We start from the raw sequence: 15072 nt of genomic DNA on the forward strand, positions 1-15072 counted from the left end.
GATAGGATAGGATAGGATAGGATAGGATAGGATAGGATAGGATAGAATGGAATGGAATGGAATAGAATAGACCATGTTGGAAGAGACCTTCAAGATCATCGAGTCCAACCTACCATCCAACACCATCTCATCAACTAAACCATGGCACCAAGCACCCTATCCAGTCTCTTCTTAAACACTTCCAGTGATGGCAACTCCACCACCTCCCCAGGCAGCCCATTCCAAAGGGCAATCACTCTCTTTGTGTAGAATTTCTTCCTAACATCCAGTCTGAATCTCCCCTGGCACAGCTTGAGACTGTGTCCTCTTGTTCTGGTGCTGCTTGCCGGGGAGAAGAGACCAACCCCCACCTGTCTACAACCTCCCTTCAGGGAGTTGGAGAGAGCAAGAAGGTCTCCCCTGAGCCTCCTCTTCTCCAGGCTAAGCAACCCCAGCTCCCTCAGTCTCTCCTCACAGGGCTGTGCTCCAGACCCCTCCCCAGCCTTGTTGCCCTTCTCTGGACACCTTCCAGCATCTCAACATCTTTCCTAACCTGAGGGGCCCAGAACTGGACACAGGACTCAAGGTGTGGCCTAACCAGTGCTGAGCACAGGGCACAATGACTTCCCTGATCCTGCTGGCCACACTGTTCCTGATGCAGGCCAGGATGCCATTGGCCTTGTTGGCTACCTGGGCACACTGCTGGCTCATGTTCATCTGCTGTCAACCAGCACCCCCAGGTCCCTCTCTGCCTGGCTGCTCTCAGCCACTCTGACCCCAGCCTGTAGCACTGCCTGGGGTTGCTGTGGCCAATGTGCAGCACCTGGCACTTGGATGTGTTCAATCTCCTGCCCTTGGCCTCTGCCCATCTGCTCTTTGTGTTCAAATATTCATGCAAGGCAATTTCAGGTCCACTTGGAAGAATCCAGCTGGGATCCAATGACAGATTAAAAAAATAAATAAATAACCCCCCCAAAAATAAGAATAAAAGATGAAAATAATATTTCACAGGGAGTATCTTAAACACCAGGGCTGTGGTTTTAACTTGCTTTAAAGGCAATAAATCCACAGTGATTTTACTCTTCCCCCTTTTCTCTCCTTTCCCTCCTCTCCACAGCCATATTTTGTAGCTTTTTTCCTTTCTTCTATAATTATCCTTCCTTTCCACTTGCTCTGTTCCCACAAATCATATCTGCATGCTATCTTTGGATTGCAACCCTGCTGGAATATTTCATGTGATAGTAGTAAAAACACCAACAATTACTCATGAGATAGCAAGATGGAAAACAATTAATATGTCAGGATATCTGTATCCCATTAGGAGTGGGATTACGTTTCTGCTCCCTTTGGCTTCCATTCGCATCCTCTGCCTTTGGAAGGCTCAGCAAGCCCAGCACACTCCTGTGCTTGTGACTGAAAGCTGTGCTGTAGGCTGCAGAGGAATCAATTCAGGCAGTCATTTGTTTTTTATTGTCATCACAGAGCATTTTTTATTCTCTGCCCACAAATGTTCTGGGTAAGCTGTTGCAGGGGCCTCTGAGGGAACAGCTGCAAGCAGGCATCTTGCTCACCCCTGGCCTTGGCTTCAGAAGGTTGTGCTCGGCATTCAGCAGCAGGCACAACTGAGCTCAGAGAGTCGTAGGATCATAGGATGGTCCAGGCCAGAAGGGACCTCCAAAGGTCATCCAGTCTGACCTCCCCACAGTCAGCAGGGACATCCCCAACTAGATCAGGCTGCCCAGGAGCAAAACCTTGAATATCTGCAGGGAAGGGGCCTCAACCATCTCCCTAGGCAGCCTGTTCCAGTGTTCCAGCACCCTCATGGTAAAGAACTTGTTCCTAACATCCAATCTAAATTTGCTCTGCTCTAGTTTGAAGCCATTGTCCCTCATCCTGTCCCTGCAGGCCTTTGCCAACAGTCCCTCTGCAGCCTTCTTGTAGCCCCCATCAGGTACTGGCAGGCTGCTATTAGGTCTCCCTGGAGCCTTCTCTTCTCCAGGCTGAACACTCCCAGCTCCCTCAGCCTGTCCTTGTGGCAGAGGTGCTCCAACTCCCTGATCATTTTCCTCTGGACCCTCTCCATCAGGTCCATGTCCTTCCTATATTGAGGGCTCCAGACCTGTACACAGCACTCCAGGAGAGATCTCAGCAGAGCAAAGTGGCAGAATCACCTCTCTGGGACTGCTGTCAATGCTGCTTTGGATGCAGCCCAGGCTGCTATTAGCCTTCTGGGCTGCAAGCTCACACTGCCTGCTCCTGTCCAGCACATGCAAAGCCTTCTCTACAGGCAGATGTTTTTGCAGTTGAGCCTTGAACTGGCCCACTGGTGCAGTGTGACATGACCTTTGGTTACACTTTACCACCAAGCTATTTGCCTCCCTCAGTGCTCAAGAGATGAGAGTGCACTGGGAGGGGGATTGGGTTGGACAGTGAGGGAAATGACTGACTTGGGGTATCTCAGGATGTTAGGGGTTGGAAGATCACAGGGTGTTATGGGTTGGAAGGGACCTCTGGATGTGCTTCTGTGAGGCCTGTCCTGAGTGATCCTGCTCTGGCAGGGGGTTGGACTGGATGATCTCTGGAGGTCCCTTCTGTCCCCTAACATTCTGTGATTCTGATAAGTCAATATGACCAACAGATCCCAGGATGTTAGGGGTTGGAAGGGACCTTCAGATCTTCAAGTCCACACTGCCCTGACAGGGCAGGGCCATAGAGGCCAGTGAAGGTCACACAGGACATATCCAGACAGGGCTGGAAAGGCTCCAGAAAAGGAGACTCCACAACCTCTCTGGGCAGCGTGCTCCAGGGCTCCATCACCCTCACCATACAGAAGTTTTTCCTTGTCCTATTGCTGGGCACCACCAAAGAGAGACCATCACTCTCCTCCTGACACCCACCCCTCAGGTATTGATAGACATTGATCAGATCCCTCTCAGCCTTCTCCTCTCCAGATCAAACAGCCCCAGGGCTCTCAGTCTTTATTGACAGCAGAGATGTCCCTCAGTCATTCTCATAGCTCTCTGCTGGACTCTCTCCAGCAGATCCCTGTCTCTCTTGAACTGGGGAGCCCCAAACTGAACCCAGTGTTCCAGATGTGGCTCAGGGATGCTCTCTGTGGTATTTCTGTTTCAGTGGCTGTTGGAACAAGCAAAAAAAAAAGCTGCTGAAACTGAAGCTTTCAGGATATGTGTGAGTGGTCTTTTGGCCAAGCCGAGTGCCACTGTAGACAGCAAGACTTTTCTGTCTGAAGCAGCCAGGGAATTTCTGTGTTTTGCTGAGTTAGTCCAATAGGCCAGGCCATTAATTATACATTTGGAATCCTGAGGTTTCGTTTGCAGCAGCACTGAGCAATCCCAGCTGCAGCTGACGTCACTGAGAGCTGTGCTTTGGACGTGCAGAGCCCAGCTTCATGCCAAGTTCCCTCTAAAGTCAGCCCCTCCACGTCTCCTATTGCTCTCTGCAGTGAACATTTGCTTTTGCCCTGAATTGTCTTGGGTTCTGCTTGCCCTGTTTGCCACCCTGCCTCCCTGCACTCCTAGATTTCTGAGCTCTCAGGTGCTGCTACAAAAAGCATCACAGTGCAGCCTGCTCTCTGCAGAGAGATCTGCACAGGTTCAGTCCATGGGCTGAGCTCAACACAATGAGGTTTAACAGGACCGAGGGCTGGGTCCTGCACTTTGGTCACAACAACCCCAAGCAATGCTGCAGGCTTGGAGCAGAGTGGCTGGAAAGCAGCCTGGTGGAAAAGGATCTAGGGGTGCTGGTGGACACTGAGCTGGACATGAGCCAGCAGTGTGCCCAGGTGGCCAAGAAGGCCAATAGCATCCTGGCCTGGGTCCAAGCCAGTGTCCAGCAGGAGTAGGGCAGTGATGGTGCCCCTGAACTCAGCCCTGGTGATGCCACAGCTTGAGCACTGGGTTCAGTTCTGGGCACCACAGCGTAGGAAACACATTAAGGTGCTGGAGAGTGTCCAGAGAAGAGCAACTAGGCTGGGGAGGGGTTTAGAAGGCCATCATATGAGGAGCAGCTGATGGAACTGGGGTTGTTTAGCCTGGAAATCTTACTGCTCTCTACAGCTCCCTGAAAGGAGGTTGGAATGAGGCTGGTGTTGAGCTCTTCTCCCAGGTAACCAGCAATAGGATGAAAGGAAATGGGCTGAAGTTGTGCCAGGAGAGGTTTATGTTGGACATGAGGAAAAACTTCCTTACTGAGAGAGTGGTGAGGGGTTGGAACAGGCTGCTTGGGGAAGTGGTGGAATCCCCATCCCTGGAGGCGTTCAAGGAGCTGTAGATGTGGAGCTTCAAGATGTAGTTTTGTGGTCATGGTAGCTGGGTTATGGTTGGATTCCATGATCCTAAAGGTCTTTTCCAGCCTCAATGGTTTGCTGATTCTGTCATTCCAACAGGAACTATGTAAGAGAGGGAATTTTCATCCTGCATGGGGTGTGAGGTCAAAATCTCAACAACAATGACAAAGGAGGGTACAGCACAAGTATCTCTGTCCATCCACTGCCATTATCCACCTGATCTCACCAAAAATAATCTTTATCTTGTGGCAGAGAAGGGCCATGAGGATGAGCAGAGGGCTGGAGCTGCTCTGCTATGGAGACAGACTGAGAGAGTTGGGGTTGTTCAGTCTGGAGAAGAGAAGGCTCCCAGGAGACCTTCTTGTGGCCTTGCAGTATCTGAAGGAGGCTACAAGAAAGCTGGGGAGGGACTTTTGAGGGTGTCAGGGAGTGATAGGACTGGGGGGAATGGAACAAAACTAGAAATGGGTAGATTGAGATTGGATGTTAGGAAGAATTTGTTCCCCATGAGGGTGGTGAGAGCCTGGCACAGGTTGCCCAGGGAGGTGGTGGAAGCCTCCTGCCTGGAGGTTTTTGCAGCCAGGCTGGATGTGACTGTGAGCAACCTGCTGTAGTGTGAGGTGTCCCTGCCCATGGTAGGGGGGTTGGAACTGGCTGATCTTTGTGGTCCCTTCCAACCCTAACAACTGTGTGCTGTCCTGATCATGTCACAGCAACCCTCTGCTATTTACCAGAGGCCAAACTGATACTGCCTGACCGCCTTAGCTCTGGAATCTCCCTCTTCTCCTGCCTTTTGCCAGCACTCAGCAGGGCTCAGGCAGCAGGTCTGAGATGTCTGAGAGATGTCAGGACAACCTGAACCGATCTGCCTGTCGGAATCCTGCCCAAGCCTTTCTGTTTGCATTTTTGCCTTGCAGAGAACACTTGCAGCAGCAAACGCCTGGACCTGGTCTTCATCATCGACAGCTCCCGCAGCGTCCGGCCCTACGACTTCGAGAAAGTGAAGGAGTTCATCCTGAGCATCTTGCAGTTCCTGGACGTCAGGCCCGAGGCCACCCGCGTGGGGCTGCTGCAGTACGGCAGCACGGTCAAGCAGGAGTTCTCCCTGCGGACCTTCCGGCGCCGGCAGGAGGCGGAGCGGGCGGTGCGCAGGATGCTGCGCCTGGCCACGGGCACCATGACCGGCCTGGCGCTGCAGTACGCCCTCAGCATCGCCTTCTCCGAGCCCGAGGGAGCGCGCCCCCCGCGCCAGAACGTGCCCCGCATCATCGTCATCGTCACCGACGGCAGGCCGCAGGACCCGGTGGCGGAGATTGCCGCCCGGGCGCGGAACGCCGGCATCTTGATCTTCGCCGTCGGGGTGGGGAGGGTGGACATGAACACCCTGAAGGCCATCGGCAGCGAGCCCCACGAGGAGCACGTCTTCCTGGTGGCTAACTTCAGCCAGATTGAGACACTCACCTCCGCCTTCCAGACCAGGCTGTGCGGTAAGGGCTTTGTCTGGAGCTGTGAGAGCCTGGAGGGAAGTTAAACACAAAACAGGATCTCAGTGGTGGTTGCTGTAGGATCTGAGAATGGGCTGGGCTCTCCCAGGCAGCCAGCTCCAGAACAAGAGCTGTGCCAGGGGAGGTTGAGGCTGGAGGTGAGGAGAAAGTTCGTCCCAGAAAGAGTGATTGGCCATTGGGATGTGCTGCCCAGGGAGGTGGTGGAGTCCCCATCCCTGGAGGTGTTCAAGAGGGGATTGGATGTGGCACTTGGAGCCACGGTTTAGTCATGAGGTGTTGGGTGGCAGGATGGAATTGATGATCCTTGAGGTCATTTCCAACTTTATTGATTCTATGGTTTACTCATGAGGTGTTGGGTGGCAGGATGGAATTGATGATCCTTGAGGTCATTTCCAACTTTATTGATTCTATGGTTTACTCATGAGGTGTTGGGTGACAGGTTGGACATGATGATCCTTGAGGTCTCTTCCAACCTTATTGATTCTATGGTCTAGTCATGAGGTCTGTGGTGACAGGTTGGACTTGATGATCCTTGAGGTCTCTTCCAACCTTGGTGATTCTGTGTGATTCTGTGAATATCTGCAGTAGCTCTGCACATGGCCTGTGTGCTACAGAGGGCATGAGGTGGGTTCCTTTCTATGATTCTATGGTTAGAAGGGACCCCCAGAGGTCATCTATCCAACCCCCCCTGCAGTCAGGAGGGGCATCCTCCACTAGAGTTGCTGTCCAGTTCTGGACCCTTCAGTTCAAGAAGGACCTCAGGGAACTTTGTCTACTCCCCTTTCCCATACTTATTCTTCCCCATTAAATCAGTTTCCCATCAGGCAGGTTGATGAGAATACTGCATAAGACTTGTTCTACTCTGCCCTGCTGAGCCTGCATCTGGAATATTGTGTCCAGTTCTGGGCCCCTCACTTCAAGAAGGACCTCAGGGAACTGCTTGAGAGAGTCCAGCACAGAGCCACAAAGCTGCTGCAGGCAGTGAAACATCTCCCTGTGAGCACAGGCTGAGGGAGCTGAGGCTTGGAGCAGAGGAGCCTGAGGGTGACCTCATGGCTGGGGATAAAGATGTGCAGGGCAGTGTGGGGAGGATGGAACCAGGCTCTGCTCAGGGATGTCCAAGGACAGCACAAGGGGCACTGGGGGCAAGCTGGAGCAGAGGAGGTGCCACAGGAACAGAAGGGGAAACGTTTTCCCTGTGAGGGTGGCAGATCCCTGGAGCAGGCTGTCCAGAGAGGTTGTGGAGTCTCCTCTGTAGACATTCCAACCCCACCTGGATGTGTTCCTGTGTGACATGCCCTGGGTGACCCGCCCTGGGTGACCCTGCTGTGGCAGGGGGGTTGGACTGGATGATCTCTGGAGGTCCCTTCCCACCCCTAACATTCTGTGATTGTTTCTGAGTTATCTATTTTTTTCTTCCACTCTGTGTGCTTAATATAATTTTCTTTTGGAGGTTTATTTTTTCCTGAGATATAATTATGAAAGACTTTAAGAGAGATTTGGCACTGAGCTGATTTTCAGCAGAGTCTAGCAGAAGAATGCAGGGGGAGACTGAATGCTCACTCATCTTTGGGGCTGCTTTTGCCAGAAAAGAACTGAGGCTCATTGTCAGGGTGGTGTCTGGAGAATTTTCCTTACTTGGTCTTTTCCACAACTGTTTCAAAGAGCACCAGGGCTCCAGCTGAACTGCATCAGCACAAAGGCCCAGCACAGACATTCACCAGATAATAGATTGGTTCCTGTTTATTCCTTGCTGTACTATCAGCTGGCCTGATAACTTCCATTTAACAGCAAGAAAAAAAGAGCAAACTAAATGTGGGCTGAGAGTTTCAATGGAAGGAGCAGCCAATGCTTCAAAACTTCATCCTACTGCATTTTGCTCTTTGAGTTTTAGGAACAAATGCAGCACAAATCCTGGCCTGCATCAGGAACAGTGTGGCCAGCAGGAGCAGGGAGGTCATTGTGCCCTGTGCTCAGCACTGGTTAGGCCACACCTTGAGTCCTGTGTCCAGTTCTGGGCTCCCAAATTTAAGAAGGACATTGAGACTCTTGAATGTGTCCAGAGAAGGGCAACAAAGCTGGGGAGGGGTCTGGAGCACAGCCCTGTGAGGAGAGGCTGAGGGAGCTGGGGTTGCTTAGCCTGGAGAAGAGGAGGCTCAGGGGAGACCTTCTTGCTCTCTCCAACTCCCTGAAGGGAGGTTGTAGCCAGGTGGGGGTTGGTCTCTTCTCCCAGACAACCAGCACCAGAACAAGAGGACTCAGTCTCAAGCTGTGCCAGGAGAGGTTTAGGCTGGATGTGAGGAGAAAGTTCTTCCCAGCAAGAGAGATTGGTCATTGGAATGTGCTGCCCAGGGAGGTGGTGGAGTCCCCATCCCTGGAGGTGTTGAAGAGGGGATTGGATGTGGCACTTGGAGCCATGGTTTGGTCATCAGGAGGTGTTAGGTATTGGGTAAAAGGTTGGACTTAATCTCTGAGGTCTTTTCCACCCTGGTTGATTCTATGATAAATGGCACTGACTTGATTGTCTTCTGACTGAACAGTGTCCAGTAAATATGCTGAAGTTGTATAGCTCACTTTTAATCCAAACAGATGTGATCCCAAATAGCACACACACCTCCTGCAGAGGGAGGGGTGGAGGTGACAAGAAGTGGCTGCTGCCTCTTTCTCTGAGGGTTGTCTCCACACCTTTTGCTGTGTCAGGAATTGAAGGTGATACCTGAAAATGCACTTAAAAAACCAAGGCCCAGATCAACACAGAATTTCAGGTGTTAGATTCTTATTGCAGAATCACAGAATGTTAGGGGCTGGAAGGGACCTCAAAAGCTCATCCAGTCCAACCCCCCTGCCAGAGCAGGGTCACCTAGATCAGATCACACAGGAACACATCCAGGTGGGTTTGGAATATCTCCAGAGAGGGCTCTGCCACCCTCACAGGGAAAACAATCTTCCTCCTGTTTCCATGGAACTTCCTCTGCCTCAGCTTCCACCAGTGCCCCTTGTGCTGTCCTTGGGCATCACCCAGCAGAGCCTGGCTCCAGCCTCTGGGCACTCACCCTGCACATCTTTATCTACAGCAATGAGGTCACTCTCAGGCTCCTCCTCTCCAAGCTACAGAGCCCTCAGGCTCTCCCTCAGGCTCTACTCATGAGGAAGATGTTCCACTCCTCTAATCATCTTTGTGGCTCTGAGCTGAACTCTTTCATGCAGTTCCCTGAGGTCCTTCCTGAACTGAGGGGCCCAGAACTGGACACAATACTCCAGATTTAGGTACAGTTTAAGTACTACATTGCAGGTAGGGTCCTCAGTATTCTTTTGAGGCTGGGCTGTGAAGCAGTGTTCAGCTCACTGAATTTCAAGAGAGCAATGTAAGCATCCACAAGTGTCCTTCCTAGGGCTCCTGCATTCACCACAAGCTGTGCTTCCTAGAGTTCCTGCATTCATAGAATAATAATGGTCTAGGTTGGAAGGGATCTCCAAAGGTCATCCAGTCCAGCACCTTGCAGTCAGCAGGGACATCCCCAGCTAGATCAGGTTGCCCAGAGCCCTGGTAGTTCTCACCTTGAATATCTCCAGGGATTCCTCCCAGACATGTGGCTAGTTTTAAGTCCTCCCCAGCAGGGACTCAGAGGCAGTATCATTACAGTGGAGCTGAACATCTGGACACTTTGTCCTTTGCTAGAGCAACTGGAGGCAGACCTCTGGTCAATTCTTCTGGCAGGCAGAACACTGGGATGCTTCATGATATGGGAAAAGGTCTCCTGTGGAGACAGACTGAGAGAGTTGTGGTTGTTCGATTTGGAGAGGAGAAGGCTCTTAGGAGACCTTCTTGTGGCCTTGCGGTATCTGCAGGGGGCTCCAAGAAAGCTGGGGAGGGACTTTTGAGGGTGTCAGGGAGTGATAGGACTGGGGGGAATGGAGCAAAACTAGAAGTGGGGAGATTGAGATTGGATGTTAGGAAGAAGTTGTTCCCAGGAGGGTGGTGAGAGCCTGGCACAGGTTGCCCAGGGAGGTGGTGGAAGCCTCCTGCCTGGAGGTGTTTGCAGCCAGGCTGGCTGTGGCTGTGAGCAACCTGCTGTAGTGTGAGGTGTCCCTGGGCATGGCAGGGGGGTTGGAACTGGCTGAGCCTTGAAGTCCCTTCTGTTTTTAGACTAAGACACCAGTCACAGCTCTAGAGCCTTTGCTTGTGGAGGAGAGGGTCCTGCCTTCTTGCAAACCCAGATTCAGGTGACTCCAGCTCAGCACATGCAGTGTGAAGGTTGAAGCTTGCTTGAAGATAATGGTGTTTTTGTCTTACCCAAAGTCAGATGAGGACCTTGTGGCATAGAGGTGAATCATATTCACAGGAATCACAGAATCACAGAGTGGAAGAGACCTTCAAATCATCCATTCCAACCTTCCACCCAGCACTGAAGAGTCAATACTAAACCATGTCCCTAAGTGCCAGGCCCCAGAAATTGAATGTTCCCCAGAACAGTTTGTACTTAAATTCTATTTTCTCCATCTCAATGTGGTAAGGCTGTTTCATTGTCTTCCTGGGCCCACCAAGTAATTAGTGCTTTGTTTAGATCTGCATTCCACATGTAATTTCATGTCCCAGAGCATGCCACCAGTGTCAACCAGAATGAGCAGCTCCCCAGGAGCCAGCAGTGCCCTCATGCAGCCCAGCAGGCAGCTGTGTGCTGGGCTGCAGCCAGAGGAGTGTGGGCAGCAGGGCAAGAGAGGGGATTCTGCCCCTTGAGGCTGCTCTGCTGAGACCCCACCTCCAATCCTGCCTCCAGTTCTGGTGTCACCACCAAAAGAAAGACACAGAGCTGCTGGAGTGAGACCAGAGGAGGCCACAAGGATGATCCAAGGGCTGGAGCAGCTCTGCTGTGAGGATAGGCTGAGGGAGCTGGGGGTGTTCAGCCTGGTGAAGAGAAGACTCTGGGGGGACCTTAGTGCTGCCTGCCAATAGCTGAAGGGATCCTCCAAGAAGGCTTCAGAGGGACTTTTCCTGAGGGTGTCTGGAGACAGGACATAGGGGAATGCTTTGAAGCTGAGGGAGAGCAGGGTTAGCCTGGAGCTGAGGAAGAAGTTCTTCAGTGTGAGGGTAGTGAGACTCTGGAACAGGCTGCCCAGGGAGGCTGCCTGCTACCTGGGGGTGTCCAAGGCCAGGCTGAATGAGGCCTTGAGCAGCTGAGTGTAATTGAGAGGTGTCCTTGGGCATGTTGGGGAGGTTGGAGTAGATGACCTCTGAGGTCCTTTCCATCCTGAGCCATTCTGTGATTCTATGATTAAATTCCTACTTTGAGGCATAAATGCAGAGCACTCTCGGGTAAGGTCTTAGGGGCAGAAGCTTCCATTTTCCTCTGTGCTGTCAACACTGCCTGTGAAATGTCTAAGCTAGTTCTATGAAATGTAGTCATCTTCTTTGTTGGCTTTTATTCCCCTAATTGAATTTTGTGACCACAAGCTAGCCAAGCCCAGCAGTTAAATAATCTTTTCCTTTGTCTGTTTCAGTGCCCCACATGTGCAGTGTCGTTGAGCATGGCTGTGATCACTTCTGCATCAACACTCCTGGCTCCTACACCTGCAGATGTAAACAAGGATACATTCTGAATGCTGACCACAAGACCTGCAGCAGTAGGTTCTCTTTTCTTACCTTGTTCATGCTCCCAAAGAGTGGGTTTTGGTAGGCTCCTAAAGAGGGACTGAGCTCTAATTGATGGCAATCAACAGAAAGAGTGAAAGAGAGGAAGTTCTCTTTCTTGTTTCATGTAAGACCTTCCCCAAGCTCATTACACAGAGCTCTGCAGAGCTGCACTGCAACTCCATGACATCTCATGTGGGCATTGTTGGGGTAGGAAGGTCAAGGGTGAAGCAACAATGAAAGCTAGAACTGTTTCTGTCAGAGATTCACAGAATGGTTTAGGCTGGAAGGGACCGTAAAGATCATCCAGTTCCAACTCTTCCTGCCATGGGCAGGGACACCTCACACCAGCCCAGGTTGCTCAAGGTCTCATGCAACCTGGCCTTGAACACCTCCAGGCATGGGGCATTCATAACCTCCCTGGGCAACCTGTTAACTTTCTCACCAGCCTCTTCACAGGGGAGATGTTCAAGTCCCCTAAGCATCCTCCTGGCTCTCCCTTGGACTCTCTCCAGCAGGTCTCTGTCTCTCTTGAACTGGGGAGCCCAGAACTGGACACAGGATTGCAGCTGTGGTCTCAGCAGGGCAGAGCAGAGGGGGAGAAGAACCTCCCCAGCCCTGCTGGCCACACTTTGCTTGCTGCACCCCAGGATGCCATTGGCTCTCTTGGCCACAAGGGCACTTTGCTGTCCCATGCAGAACTTGCTGCCCACCAGCACTCCAAGGTCTTTCTCCATGGAGCTGCTCTGCAGCAGGACAGCTCCTAAGCTGTCCTGGTGCCTGCTGTTATTCCTCCCCAGATGCAGGACCCTGCATTTGTCCTTCTTGAACTCCATGAGGTTTGCCTGCACCCAGCTCTCAGCCTGTCCAGCTGTGGTTGGATGGCAGCACAGCCTGGCAGGTGTCAGCCACATTTAGGCACTGCAGTGCTTCAGAGTACAGATTAATTTCCCAGAGAGGTTTGGAACTGTGGAGAGCTTTCCTACTGCTTTTCCATGCACAGCAGCTCTCACTGTGCTCCCCTCTCTACGATTTTTCAAAGCCCATTGCTGCACTGCTTTACTCTTTTTTTCCCATGGCTGAACACTCAGTCTGACAGTAGTTTTTGCCCCCTGACACAGGATTTGCTTGACTGAGTGCTTGCTTTGATCATCACTCAGATGATACCAGTCTGCACTTTGTTAAATAGGGAAGGGAATCATTCTCCAAGGCTGCAACAACGCATGGTGTTCACACCTCTCTCATTTCGCCATTAACCTGGGGCAGAGCAGCCTCCTAATATTTCTCCTCATCCCTCTGACACAGCTAAACCCAGGGTTTGTTGTATCCTGTCCAGGCAATCACAGCACAATCAAGCATCTGCTGCTGGTGCACTTAGCTGTGCAAAGCAGCCTGTGTTGTTGGCACCAAATGACAAAGGCTTGAGCCTAGAAACATGATGGTTTGAGCAACTGCAAAAACAGGGCAGAGGATGACTGAGCCAGAGCTGAGCTTCCAAAGCACTTAACAGCTGCTCTCAGCTCAGAACTTAGCAGGGCAAATGTTAACATCAGGTTGAAAAGCTGCCCAACAGTGTTACAGAATCACACAGAACTGTCAGGGTGGAAGAGACCTCAAGGATCAGCCAGTTCCAACTCTCTTGCCATGGCCAGGGACACCTCACACTTGATCAGCTTGCTCACAGCCACATCCAGCCTGGCTGCAAAAACCTCAGGGATGAGGCTTCCACAACTTCCCTGGGCAACCTCTTCCAGTGTCCCACCACCCTCATGGGGAAGAACTTCTTCCTAAGGTCTAATCTAATTCTGCCCTCCTCTAGCTTAGAATCATAGAATAGAATCATAGAATCAATAAGGTTGGAAGAGACCTCAGAGATCATCAAGCCCAACCTGTCACGCAACACCTCATGACTACTAAACCATGGCTTCAAGTGCCATGTCCAATCCCCTTTTGAACACCTCCAGGGACAGAGACCCCACCATCTCCCTGGGCCGCACATCCTAATGGCCAATTACTCTTTCTGGGAAGAACTTTCTCCTCATCTCCAGTCCAAACTTCCCCTGGCGCAGATTGAGACTGTGTCCTCTTGTTCTGGTGCTGGTTGCCTAGGAGAAGAGTCCAACCCGCACCTGGCTACAACCACCCCTCAGGTAGTTGTAGAGAGCCTCCTCTTCTCCAGATCCATTCCATGGCTTGGATCCATTTCCCCTAGTCATGTCACTACCCTGAAAAGTCCCTCCCCAGCTTGTGGGTCCTACTGAGAGCATGGTGAGAGCAGCCAGAGCCGTGCTGGATGCTGCAGGGCCACCAGAGAAAGCAAAAGCTGATATCTGTACATTTCACACTAAGTCATGTCACAGCTGAGCTTGGAAAGACTTTCCTGAAGCTAGCTTTGTGTGATGGACAAACCTTCAAAGGCAACAGACAGCTTCAGGTCTTGTGATTAAAATGTTTTCATTAAGATGATTTGATTGACGACATTTGGTGCCATGGTTTAGTCATGGGGTCTGTGGGGACAGGTTGGACTTGATGATCTTTGAGGTCTCTTCCAACCTTGGTGATTCTGTGATTCTGTGACTTGATCATAGGAAGCTCCATCTCAACATGAGAAGCAACTTCTTTACTTTGAGGGTGGCAGAGCCCAGGAGCAGGCTGCCCAGAGAGGTTGTGGAGGCCCCTCCTCTGGAGATACTCAAAACCCACCTGGATGTGGAGAGGTTCCAAGAGTTTCAGAGAGGAGGAGAGGTTCAGAGAGGTTCAGAAAGGAGAGGAGAGGAGAGAAGGGGAGAGGAGAGGAGAGGTTCGGAGAGGAGAGGAGAGGTTCAGAGAGGAGAGGTTCAGAGAGGAGAGGAGGGGAGAGGCGAGGAGAGGCGAGGAGAGGCGAGGAGAGGCGAGGCGAGGCGAGGCGAGGCGAGGCGAGGCGAGGCGAGGCGAGGCGAGGCGAGGCGAGGCGAGGAGAGGAGAGGAGAGGAGAGGAGAGGAGAGGAGAGGAGAGGAGAGGAGAGGAGAGGAGAGGAGAGGAGAGGAGAGGAGAGGAGAGGAGAGGAGAGGAGAGGAGAGGAGAGGAGAGGAGAGGAGAGGAGAGGAGAGGAGAGGAGAGGAGAGGAGAGGAGAGGAGAGGAGAAAAGGAAGGAAGAGAAATGAAAAAAGAAGAAAAAGAAGAAAAGAGAAAAGAAAGAGAAAAGAGGAAAGGATGGAAGAGAAAGAAAAGGAGAAGAAAAAGAAAGGAAGAAGGGGGGGAAAGGGCAACTGTGCTATTTTCCAGAAAGAAAAAATAGGGAAAAAAAAAAGTTCTTTTGTTTTGAAGGCAAAACATTCTTCCATTCATTTAATTAAGATTGTTTTGCTGCTCCTTTGCCATCCTCTGCTCTAATTTCTAGAGCAGAGCGGAGCCAGACCCTGGCTAGTTTGTGCTGTTTTGGCTGTTTTACCTCCTTACACCACATTGGTTTCCCTTCATCTCTTCCATTCTTCTCCAGAGGTCTTCAAACCACACCTGAGTGTCCAAAATAGGACAGAAATAATGAAAAAGGGGAAATGGAGCTGGAAAATGCTCTGCTTGTTCTCCTGGAACAAGAGAGTTACCCAACTGTTTCATGCCGTTCATCCTGCTGCACGATATGAAGCAGAGCTGTGAAAGCGAGTTTGTGTTT

General features: G+C 51.5%; 1 protein-coding gene across 4 annotated transcripts in view; it reads left to right on the forward strand.

Annotated features, from left to right (window-relative positions):
- MATN2 (matrilin 2) overlaps positions 1–15072 on the forward strand; it is a 68062-nt gene that overhangs the window by 17395 nt on the left and 35595 nt on the right. For all 4 annotated transcript variants that reach the window (XM_068164314.1, XM_068164313.1, XM_068164311.1 and 1 more), the window contains exons 3-4: positions 5203–5772; positions 11290–11412. In XM_068164314.1, the coding sequence (XP_068020415.1) occupies positions 5203–5772; positions 11290–11412 (693 nt within the window). The remainder of the gene's footprint in view (positions 1–5202; positions 5773–11289; positions 11413–15072) is intronic.

The sequence above is a fragment of the Melanerpes formicivorus genome, unplaced genomic scaffold (genome assembly GCF_026170545.1).
Source record: "Melanerpes formicivorus ecotype bairdi unplaced genomic scaffold, bMelFor1.0.p_v2 SCAF_79, whole genome shotgun sequence".
Taxonomy (NCBI): domain Eukaryota; kingdom Metazoa; phylum Chordata; class Aves; order Piciformes; family Picidae; genus Melanerpes; species Melanerpes formicivorus.